The following is a 12,399-nucleotide window of genomic DNA, read 5'->3' as shown; positions in this document are numbered from 1 at the left end:
CCCCGTGCGAGGGCAACCCAGGGCCGCCCTGCCGCCGAAGTACAGTTTCAAAAGGAACTGCCCACCCCCCCCCCCCAAGCCTTCTCCTTCATAACTGAGCAAGCTCCTGCCTTCCCCCCAGCCCTCCCATGGAGGTTTCTCTAGAAGTTGCTCCGACTACCTGTATCAGACCTACAGCAGAATCACCTGGGGGGCTCATCCCAGACTGACAACACCGGGGGGGGGGGGTAGGGGGGATGCTGAAATCTGCACTTCGAGTCAGCTCTCCAGGGGAGTCTTAAACACGTAAAGAATAAGAACACCCAATCTAGGCCAGGCGCTGGCAAGCTTCATCTGTGAAGGGCCAGTTGTAAAAAAAAAAAAAAAAAATCTCAGACCCAGTGGACCATTTGGCCTCAGCTCTGCCGCGATGGTATGAATGCGGCCACAGAGTGTGTGTAAAAGAGTGAGCATGACTGTGTTCATAAAACTTCGTTTATAAACATAGGTGGCAGGTCAATGTGGCCACAGGCCATAGGTCATCGACACCTGTTCTAGATGCTCCTACATGGGGACCCCATGGGTCCCCCCACCTGCCCTCTGGCCCGAGGCACCCTGTGCCAGACATGGCGGCCTCCGCTCTCTCAGGAACCCAAGAGCTCCCAGCTCATGACTCAAACCCAAGACGGCTGAGAGCAGGCCACCCCGCGCCCCGCCGGCCCCACCCGTACCTGGACGGCACAGCCCAGCACGAGCAGCAGCAGCTTCTTTATTTCCTCCATGCTCTTCCCTAAACCAAAAGAGCAACATAACTAGTTAAGCTCAACGGTTCATAAAACGTCACCAGGGATCTGTGTCTGCTGCAGGGGGGAGGGGAGATCAGCTCGAGAAACAGGAGTCTTTGTGCCCAGCGCTATCCCTCTAGGTATACACACGCCCATCTGTTTTCTTTGTATGGGTTTATTTTTATTTTTTTTAAAATTTTTTTTTTTTTTTTTTTTTATTCAACAGAGATAGAGACAGCCAGCGAGAGAGGGAACACAAGCAGGGGGAGTGGGAGAGGAAGAAGCAGGCTCATAGCGGAAGAGCCTGATGTGGGGCTCGATCCCATAACGCCGGGATCATGCCCTGAGCCGAAGGCAGACGCTTAACCGCTGTGCCACCCAGGCGCCCCTGTATGGGTTTATTTTTTAAACCAAATGGGAATTCCATCCGTAAAGCTCTGTGGCCCTTTTCCATTCAGAGAGCGTAACTATCCTCTCGTGATAGTGAACGAACTTCAGTACCAGTGGCTCTTTTTGGTGTGTGGGAAGGAAAGCACAGGAGAGAGAGTCAACCCCACAGGAAATACCGCGTCCTCCAAAATAAGGCTGTGTAGAACTCCACCTTTCCATCATGCGGGACGTCAAACAGACAAAGGAGAACAGCGGAACAAACCTCCCACCCGCATCACCCAGCTTCACGTGATCAACAGTTTGCACATCGGTTCCGCCCCCTCCCCCGCGTTCTCTGTCTCAGTGTTTGGCTGGAGTATTCTAGAGCAAATCCCAAACATATATGTGTCATTTTTTAAAAAAAGAGTTTATTCATTTCAGAGAGAGGGAGGGAGGGAGCGAGCGAGCCTGAGTGGGGAGAGGGGCAGAGGGAGAGGGAGAAGCAGACCCCCTGCTGAGCACAGAGCACAGCACGGGGCCTCAATCCCAGGACCCCGAGACCATGACCCAAGCCGAAGGCAGACGCTTAACCGACTGAGCCACCCAGCCGCCCCTATATGCATCGTTTCTGATGGTCTCATATCGACTTTGTACAAAGGCCACAAACTAATTCAACCAATCTTCTTCGAGAGGTTCAAGTTTTCGCTATTTTAATCTAAACAATGCTACAGAGAACACCTTAGTGGCTAGTTACGCACATCCTTACTTCCTTCTTTAATAAATTGCCCCGCTGAAAGGCTTTACCGTTTTGCTTTCTCACAACCGAAAAACAGCAAGTCCCAATCCCATCCTCCCACGCCTCCGTCCTACCACTTTTTCTCAATTCTGCCAGAGACGCCAAAAAACCTCATTTCGCTGTTTTGCGCTATGTCTCCCCGATTATGTGTGAGGCCGAATGCACCCTCATCTGCCTGCCTAGTCAGTTTCCACCACGTAAACAGTCAAATATTGGGCTCTAGACAGGCTCGGTCACCCGAAGAGGCGTGACTCCGACACGTCATACTCTGTCTCGCAGGCCTGGTCTCCGTATCTACGAAACGGTTTCCACACCTTACGATGTGATGAAGTGGGTGAGGTGCAAGGTTGCTTGCAGGGGAAAAACTCCACAGAGCTCACCCTTTCCTATTATGTCCTGTTCTATTTGGGGGAGAAGCAACATGCCACAAATAGCATGGTTTTCTTGACAGACTTACGGGCACCCGCTCACCCTGTGCAAAAATGGCCCAACGTATCCCCAACCACCGCTGGGATAAACAAACCGAGCTGGATCCCAAGAATTAGTGTTGTGATTCATTTCCAGTCCTTGGGCGTAACGTGTGTGTGGAGTGACATGCGAGCTTGTCCTAGTATTTCTCAAGTGAGAAAGCACTCAAAACGGCTTTTCCCCGAGGTCATGGTTGAGTCTTACGTATGGGGGCTGGGCGTTAGCTCAACCAAAACTGCAGCCCCACTTCTCACCTTCCAGCCTGAAGGTGGGCAGGAGGCGTTGGGGGTGTGGGCCTCAGGGGCCCTTCAGAGCACTCAGATCCACAGTCCTAAGAATACGGTTAAGGTCTGCCCTGCACATCAGCACACCGTGGTCAAGCCCTTCTCGTTGCTGATAAGGTGCAGAACTTTATCAACGTGTGAAGCGGAAACATTTTCAGGCTAATGCATTTTTTTAACTGGAGGCCTTTTACTTGGCCCAAGAGGTTCTAATCCATAAACATAAATAAATATATGACCACAATGACTAACCTTCTGCATTAAAGCTGAGCTGATGTTCAATCACGATTTTAGTTTTGATAACAAGGAAATACCTACCTGAATATTCAAAGCCTGCAATCAGTCTCACCAAAATCTTTCCCTGGCCACAGTGCTGCATCCAGCCCACGTGAGTGCTCTCACCTCTGTCCCCTCGGTCAGTCCCCAGACACCGGGCAAGCGCCCCTCATAAGCCTTTGGTGGACCTAACAGGTGCAGACCCACCCCGCCAGCCGTCGCCAGTGATGATTCACCTTCCACGGGCCACGCGCTGGTGTATAACCAGCAGGGAGCGGACATGCAGGAGGAAAGCATTTGGAAGGTCTCAGATCGGCCCAGACGGAAGTCAGAGTTCACACGGCAAATCTTTACATACTCTGTTCACAGCAAAGGCCCCAAAGGTTCTAATGATATCATACTCAAAAAGAATTTAAACACCTCCGATGATCCAGGCTCCCAGCTCACGACGGATAAAAACAGCAAACCAACAGCGGGGACAAGCACGGAACAGGCCCAGTGCCAGCAGCAGGACATCGGCCAGTTACCTGACTGCAGGGAAGAGACCAGAAACCCTGTGTGCGCGCGCACACAAAGGGCTCGAACTACATTCTGCGGCTGCTCGGTGAAAGAACAAAGGGTTCTGTTCCCTCAGCACCAGCGGCCACACACAATGACGACCGTGAGTCACTCGCTCACTCGCACCCATTAGAAAAGTATGGAATTCCTGCTCTGTTTCAGAACAGAGTCGGGGCAAAGGTTTTAAAGGGAGAGAGTCTTCAAAAAATTTTCATGGAAAAAATTATTTAAAATGAACATTTTAGCGATGAACAGGGTGCTAGGAAATTCACCTCCGCCCTCATTTTTTTTAAAGATTTTATTTCTTTGAGAGAGAGTGAGCGCACAGAGGAAGAGAGAGAGGGAAAAGCAGGCTCCCCGCCGAGTAGGGAGCCCGACTCGGGGCTGGATCCCAGGACCCCGGGATCATGACCTGAGCCAAAGGCTGATGCTTCACTGCCTGAGCCACCCAGGCGCCCGTCTCTGCCCTCATTCGAATGAAGCGGCGCTGTGTGCGCCCAGCCTCACCAGGAGAAGTGAGTACAAACACTGGCTTACCACAAACGCACCCTGTGACTTTTACCCCTACACAGATCCCTATGCAATTTAAATAAATTAGAGTACAAGTTCTCTCATTTCTCCCAGGAAGCTCCCAATTTCTCTCAAGATTTCAACAGTTAAGGCAAACTCCTGCTATTTTCATAAATCCGCCAGATTGTGGGTTTTGAATAGTTTTAAAACATACCAGAAGACTCTGCCCTGGGTCCCTGCCAGCGAGACTGGCTCAGTGACACAGTTAAGCAGGCAAAGAAGAAACAGACTTGCAGACAAACCCCTCCCAAGCACCTACTATGTGCCAGGGGTTCACTGAGCACAGAAATGGAGTCGACACGGTCCTCAGAGCTCAGACCAAGACCACCAGCAATTTTAAAAAGCTGATAAGCACTATGGAAACCCAGAGGAAGGACATCTTGTTTGCAGTAAGGCTCAGGCTAGAGGCCTCCTCAAGGAAGTGACCTCTGAGCTGAGATCCGATGGTGAGGAGCGATGTGGGAGGCAGGTGAACCAGAGCTTTCCAGGCACGGGGATCAGCACGTGCAAGGCCCAGATGTAAAGGAACATGGGTGTTTGTCAAATTATAAATGCTTCCTGCTTAAACTCACGAGGATGGGCTTTCAGAGTGAGAAATGAGGACAGGGTACGAAGCGATGTGGATTTCTGTACTAAGTGAGTTAAAAGCAACCAAGGGGTGGGGGAAGGGCTGAAAACATCCGACACCCTCCACATGTGCCCGCAACCCCAGGGGGAACCCCATGACAGCTCGAGTTAATGTCTGAGTCTAAGAAAAACCTGACTTACTTTTACTACCTGCTTCCTGAAGTCTTGACACAGAGAAACTCACAGCAGCCTCTCTTAGCAGAGCTGGAATGCTGATCTAAATTACATATAAAGCTACAGACAGTTGAGGCAATCAGCTTCCAAAACAGAAAGGAAACTGTCTGATATTGCACGTGTGGTGGCGGGGGCGGGGGGGCATGGGGATAGAAGGGTAGTTTGACAATTAAAGTACATGAACTTCTAAAACGTGGCGGCTGGACTGGATCTGAGTTGGAAAATCCCCTTTCTCATCCTGTGTCTGTGTGCACGTGGCTCATCGTTCCCATCAGCTTCTTACTGAGCCTGTCATGAGGCTCGGAATCCTTCCGAACAGAGCACACGACAGCCACTGCCAATCAACGGAAGTTGACACATGAAACAAAACCCGTCTTCCGTGCCTGGTACATGATCTCCAGGGTCCTTTTTGGTTCTACTCTGATTCTCTAAGACGCAGCCATCTGAACGTTCACACTTCCTGGTCTCTGGACACGGAAAATAAAGCTCGTCCTCTATAAACGATCACACAGGTATGAAGGTGGGGATTTAGCCAAGGGGACACCCAGTCCCTTCTAAGTTGGAGCTCCTCCTACCCTCATTTGCACACCCTCCGGCTGGCTGAGGTGGGAAGGCATGGCGATTACCTGTAAGACCAGAGAAAAGTAATGACACAGAGTGCCCTCTGTCTCACTAACTCCGCTCTCCACAACCACAGACGCCCAGGATCCACAAACCGCCGGCAAGGCTGTGGGTTTAAGCTTCACAGGCTGGAAAATGGACCCATCAAGTTAATTCTGCCCTCCCCACGTGCCCTTCATGCCTACAGACCATGACTGCCCTTGCACAGAACACATGACCGTTTGACTGAATCCCCAGAGGACAGTATTCTCTCCATCTTACAAACAAGAACAGGTTCAGAGAAGCGGATCCCAGAACTCAGATCTGGTCCCGGGCTGGTCATTGCCTGCTTTGCCCTAACTCACTACCATCCCTGTCATGACTGATGGTCACAGTTCCTTCCAGAGCAAGGCTGTATCTGGTTGAGCGTCTGATCCCAGCACTCCAGCCTGCGGGACGATAACCAGCACCTGCTGACTGGACAGTCACGTTAACAGTTCACCTCGAATCCCCGGGTAGAACACAGAGAACAGGCTCACTTTCCTTCCCTGTTGGGACGGAGGCCACGCTTACGTACGGACGTATTTTTTCTAAATAATTCTGCATGCTGTTCTCCTCTGCTTTCTATGCTGGAGTCAATCACCAACTATGCTCTTCCCGGTTTCTTATTCAAAAAAACAGCCATTTCCTAAGGGGGATTACAGGGCTGTCTCGTTGATTTGAAACTAGCACTGCACTGAGCATGACCCGGGTACGTAGACACCCCAAGACTCACCCACATGGGCACAGCTCTGTCGGCCCTCCTGGGGTCTCCGCTTCCATGAAAAACTGCTGTTTATTACTATTTTAACAGTCAAGCTCACCTTCCCCGGGCACTGCCTAGGAACAGTATGGATGGCGAGTTCCTGGTGGGTGGGCCCACGGGGACTGTCCACATCCCTGTCCCGGTCCATGCAGTCTGAGGCAGGTACCTCCACCTGCTACCTCCCCATCTGAAGAGCGGACCCTGCAAAACCCTTACCCAGCTTTCTTACGCCCAGAACGCGGCCCCCACCAGGCATTAACAGAACCCCTTTGTTTATTCAGTTATTAAATAAATGGTTACCACAGGTGGACTCTGGCAGGCACGGAGTCACATGTCTTTGTGAAATGGGGCAGAGGCCTCCCGAGTGCACCCTGACCAGCAGCCCCCTCATCCCAGTGTCTGTCCACCACCCACAGCAAGCCCGGCCCCGTCCCTTGGACCCCTCAGCTCCACCCCGTGGGCAAACAAGAAGCCTCTGCCCGGTGATAGAAAGCAGCCACTCCCAGATGGCGGAGAACATTGAAACAGCCCCAGCAAGCCCCTCGGACAGCATCACCCACAAACAGGACTGCCCACCGCACCCAGCCTGCCCGGGGCCACAGCCGGGGACAGCTGATTCCCCCGAGCCCCCAGCAACAGAAGGCCAGAAAAAGCAGCATTGACCGCCGGAATCCAGCTGGAGACCCAGCGTTTGCACGAGTCGTAGGAAAGAAGGTGGCACAGGCAGGAGGGGACGTGAGGCAGGGTCCCTCCCGACCACCAGGGGGAAAACTCAAAGCCCAAATCCTATCGGGGACCAGAAAGACCTTTCACCAATAACATCTCGTCCCTCCTCCGCTGACGGCCACGGCCACAGGGCACGGTCCCGCTGGAAGCCATGGCGTGGTTATCGCAGCCAGGGGAGCAGTCTGTGTACAGAGCATCGCTAAGAAGTTTATGAAACAAAGGCTGGTATCCAGGCAGCTCCCCCGGGCTGTTCAGAGAGCCGGCCTCTGGCTGCCCTGGAGCGCCTGCCTGGGCCCGGTGTTAACCAAGCTCTGCACGTTCCTGGAAAAGCCAAGTGCTGGCTTGCAGCTCAAGGGCCCAGGAACCCCGCGTTCTAGAGGGCACTGAAAAACTCATTTCTGAATCCAGCTGGCAGCACAGAAGCAAAGTAGCAGGACGTGGCCTCGCCACGTGAAATAGGGTTTGGGGGCTTTTCTGAGCCTGTTCCCTCAAGGAGGGGACAGGGAGCAGAAGCAGGATGGCATGGCTGCGAGGGCGGTTTTCCTTTGTTCACTTACTTCTCCCGTCTTCGTTTGAAGGGCCTGAGATTTTTGTAATAAATCAGAAAGAAAAATAAATGCATACAAGACAAGATCAGAGTTAGGGAGAAATGAAAACAAAAATAAAGTTTGGAGAAAGAACCCAAGAATCTCTCATTAACCCCCAGTGGTGGATGCTGGCCACCACGTCCCTTGGCAAGCAGGGCGGAGAGGAGGGCAGGACGGCAGGAAGACAGCAAGAGAAGGAAGCCAGCCCCTGTGGTGTTTAAGAGAGCACTTCTCAGGGACAAGACGATTGTTCCTAATAAGCAGATTCTAGGCCCTCTTCCCTGGCTGTCACGGGCACACCAGCCCGGCACAAGCTCCCTGTTCCTCATCAAAATGCAGAGGTGTACAGTGCGGACTATGAGGGAATGTTTCCATGGGATCTGAAAAGCACTTCCAGGATGCCCTTGACAGGAGAGCAAACACTGAGAGTGTTAAATATTAAATTCCAGGAGTTTCAGGGAGTTCCGTATCCTTCTGGCCTTTGAAATGTAAACTTCAGCTGTGACAGGGACTTCCTCCCAGTGTCCTGAGTATGATGCCCCTCATGGGATTCCCAGCACAGTTCCACCCCTCTGAGCTCCTCCGTCCCAGGATACCTTCCCTTCTGATGCTCTGCCACACACCTCCTCCAGGAAGTCTTCCTGGCCTGCCCAGGCAGAGCTCATTACCTACTCTGCACTCTGTGGGAAGCACACTTACATCGCTTCTCACCCTAGAACAGATCTAATAGTTATCAACGCTGCCTTCCCCCGTCCCTTCCCCAACAAAGACTGGGGGGCTTCTTGAGCAGAGACAGCCTACTTGTTTCCAGGGCCCCTGGACCCAGGAGAGGGTGGATATTTGACACAAAAGCTGGAGGAGAGAGTCAGGCTGAGCTTCTCTGTGGTGCCTTTGGTTGAGGGGTAGCCTGCTCAGAAGTGGAAGGGTATAGGGCCATTCTCATCGTCTATTGGTGGGGGGAGGGGTTGGAAAGTGGCCCTCTGGTCTCCTCAGCCAGAGCAGCAAATCATGGAGGCCTGCATGGGCTGGGAGGAAGGACCTCACAGCATCTGTGGGCACAGAACGCTCTGACGCCTCAAGGTGCTTTCTCTGTTGCTGGAAGTCCTTCTAGAACCCCCAGAATATGGAGAAAACTAAAGACCAAGGGCCAGCCCACTAAATAGCAATGAACAGAATCCCCCAGGCTATCCTCCAAAGTTCCAGCTGTATTCAGGGACAGCACTCCGTAGGGTCAGGCCCTCCATGGACCCGGGAATCTCGCCGGGGGCTACACTACAAGAAGCACCGGCCCTCCTGCCTGTCCACGTATATATCCATCTGCGGAACCCAGAGTAACAGACATGTCCCTTTGCTGTGGGGTCCTCATGCTGTGTGCCTCTGAATGAGTCCCCTCTCCTCTCTGGGCTGGGTTTCTGCACCTACGCGGCTCCCTCCCTCCCGTTCTGAACATCGTAGGTGGGATCGGCCATTTACAAGTCGGGCCTCGCGGAGCCACACACACGGTGCTCGGCAGAGAGCAGCTCTTACTTGACCCCGACCTCGGACATTCGACCTTTGCATCTGGGAGAGCATGTGTTTAATACTCGTCAGGAGCACTTGTTTGAAGGAATACAGAAGCGGGGACAGAAGAGAGGAGGAGATAAAGGTGGGTCTCCAGCACGCATGCTTTATTTATTGAGTACTGACTGTGTGCCAGGCACTGCTCTAGACACCTGCAATACACTGGCAACAATATAAAAATAAAAAACCCAGGGGCGCCTGGGTGGCACAGCGGTTGGGCGTCTGCCTTCAGCTCAGGGCGTGATCCCGGAGTCCTGGGATCGAGTCCCACATCAGGCTCCTCCGCTATGAGCCTGCTTCTTCCTCTCCCACTCCCGCTGCTTATGTTCCCTCTCTCGCTGGCTGTCTCTCTCTCTGTCGAATAAATAAATAAAAATCTTAAAAAAATAAAAATAAAATAAAAATAAAAAATAAAAAACCCAAAGATCACTGCCCTCATGAAAGATTACATCGTGTGTGTGTGTGTGTGTGTGTGTGTGTGTGTGTGTGTCTAGACGCTCCGCTGGGCTCTGTCCCATCCCTGGCACCAGGCTCCATTGAGGTGCATTTGCCAAAAAAAAAAAAAAAAAAAAAAAAAAAAAAAAAAAAACCCACACAACAAAAACAAAACAAAACCCTAAACTGTGAAATGTTATAAATAACAGTACGGTGCCAATATCAGCCAAAAAAGAGCACAGGCATGCTCCTAAGATACGTGTGGCAGAATTAGTAAAGAAGCAGCACCCCTCCCACCTCCCAAACCCACTTCTAGGCAACCACACAATAAAGAAACCAACTTTGTTCTTTATTTAAAAAAAAAAAAAAATGCTTCTTCAGAATCATCTATGTTTTAAAATTTAAAACAGAAAACACTATTCCATAAATACGTCTTCTTGCCGGTGGGCCTCCCTTGCCAACCTGCCTTGTTCTCAGAAGCCCCCTGGGACCCCTGTCAAAACCTACCCAGCGTGCGTTCCGCTCTCAGCTCCCCGGCCGTGACGCCGCAGTAAGGGGGCCCCAGCCCTCCGTGTGCAGCCTGCCGAAGCCATGGGCAGTCAGGCCCCGCCTGGAGCACCCCGCCCCCCAAGCTTGCTGCCAGGCCTGCCAGGCCGACGCGCTCCGTCTCTTCCCAGCCTCTCCTCCACCTGTTTGACAGATGTGTACTGATTCTATTCGGGGCTAGGGGCACTCCATTCACCTGTCACAGCCTCAAAAGCACCTTCCCCACAAGTTCCAAACCTGAGTGGTGGTAAAGTTGCACAATTCTACACGTTGAGGACAAAAAATCACTACGCTGTGTACTGCGGATGGCTGAAATTCATGGTATGCAAACTAGACCTCAATAAAGCAATTTCAAAGACAAGTCAGTCCACATCTCTGCACGTGCTTCTACTCGGCACCAGACACAAAGTGGGGACCTGTGTCCTCTGTCTGTGGACAACCTCTCTTGGCCCCACGTGGTTCAGAGGCTGGAACAGAGACTCTGCTGAGTGGGGAGGCTGGAGCCGGGACTCCAGGGTATGGAGGTAACTGGTGAAGAGGCCTCCGGAGGACAGGCTTCCAGATGGCAGCGGGAAGGGTAGGGGGAGACACTGACAGGGAAGAGAAGGGGCACCAGCAGAAGGAGAGTGGGCAAGCTATACTGCATGAGGGGGCTTCGGGGTGGCTGGACGGAGGAGTGGGATGTGTTTAACGTTAGACTGAACCATGTGCCACTGCCACGTCTGTAGGTCAAAATAGTTGAATACTGGCCCAACCTGACGTGTCTGCGTGTGGTACGGATGGGGAGCTCAGGCTCTGGGGTCTGCTTACGGGCTAAGTGACGAGGGCTTGTCACTTCAACCCTACGAGCCTCTGTCTTCTCATCTATAAATGGGACGGCACAGCCACACCCCAGAAGAACAATCCCATTCCCATGGTTTAACACATGCATGGTGCCCAGCACCTGGTGGGCTCACCGAGGGCTCAAGGAGAGAGCATCCTCCTTTCCTGCTCCTCTGCCTGCCTCTTCACCTTACGCCTCTGGCTGCCTCCAGAGCAGACAGAATAGCAGAACTAAGCTTGAACCACCACCTCCTCCCACAGGCATCTCCCCCTCCTCCGCCCATAAAACCAGCCCCTGAATCAGGACAGGCAGCACAATTCTGCTCAGCAAAGCAGACCCCTCACTTTCCTGATGTTACTACGGAAACGCGAGCGTGCCAACCGCCCCTGGGGCCCGGGGCTGCTGCTGGGATGGGTTGCATCTGGCATCCTCTACCTGGGGGAACCCTGAAATAAAGCCAGAAAACAAATGGCCTGAAAGCAGAGGCAAGGCGAACCAAAGGCTCCCTATTACTAACGCACCGAGTGGGGAAGGGCGTTCGCCACCAGGAGCCACCAGTTGGGCCTGGGTGGCCTCTGCAGAGCCATCGCTGTGCAAGGCCGCGAGTGTTCACGGCCAGCTGCGCTAGAGACTAAGGGGAGGCCCAAGAAACCTCTTCCTTTTGGCTCACGCGGAAAAAAGGCAGACACACCAGCCAGCAGGGGCCCCGGAGGACACCCGCGTGAGCAAAGTGGTTTGATGCCCAGCTGCCCCTGACCCGGCGCCCTCCAGAAGCTACTGAAGCTCTCAGGGCCACGGCACTCAGATGCAACTTCTCTGCGAGAACCGTCCTGAGCCAGTCACTCGGGGTGCTCTTCCTTCAGTCTCGAGGCAACCTGAGCTACTCTCCTATGAACAGGGGCAAGGGTGGCCAGACGCCCGCGGGAATAGGGGGAGGAGATGCCACAGAGGAAAGCTGCGGTCTTTTCTGTAAAAGTCACTACTGCGTGGGGTCCTTGCTGCTCTCCTGGACCCTCACCTATTCTAGGAGGCCAGAGACCGACGCCAACCAGGTCTCCACTGGAACAAGTCCCAGCCGGACGCTGTCCCTACGGCCTGCACGCTGACGTCCACGAGCCGTGGGTGCGGGTCAAGGCACAAACGTGGCAGGGAAGAAAGCCATCACCCTTTCAACTCACCCAGCGAGTTAGCTGGCGAGTATGAATTACACTCGGATTTTCTTTCTGAAAGGTATCCAGGAGGACATTTCTTTCAGTCTTTCAAAGTCACCCCGAGTGTTGTGGCCTAGGACTTAGAAACCCTGGCAGCGTGGGCTTCAGAGACCAGCGGGAGGCGTGGAAACAGATACAAGACGGGACATGCTAGAGAGATCCACATGGGGTGAATGAAAGCGTAGCGGGATCCCCGCAGAAGGGACATCAGTTCCCTCAAAAG

General features: G+C 52.9%; 1 protein-coding gene across 2 annotated transcripts in view; it reads right to left on the bottom strand.

Moving 5' to 3' along the window:
* Nucleotides 1–12,399, bottom strand: part of CCDC88C (coiled-coil domain containing 88C) — a 126,696-nt gene that overhangs the window by 63,148 nt on the left and 51,149 nt on the right. For both annotated transcript variants that reach the window (XM_040641522.1, XM_040641523.1), the window contains exon 5: nt 711–769. In XM_040641522.1, the coding sequence (XP_040497456.1) occupies nt 711–769 (59 nt within the window). The remainder of the gene's footprint in view (nt 1–710; nt 770–12,399) is intronic.

Source organism: Ursus maritimus, unplaced genomic scaffold (genome assembly GCF_017311325.1).
Source record: "Ursus maritimus isolate PB19 unplaced genomic scaffold, ASM1731132v1 scaffold_25, whole genome shotgun sequence".
Taxonomy (NCBI): Eukaryota; Metazoa; Chordata; class Mammalia; order Carnivora; family Ursidae; genus Ursus; species Ursus maritimus.
Note: the sequence above shows the minus strand (reverse complement) of the source record. Positions and strands in the feature narration are given on the sequence as shown.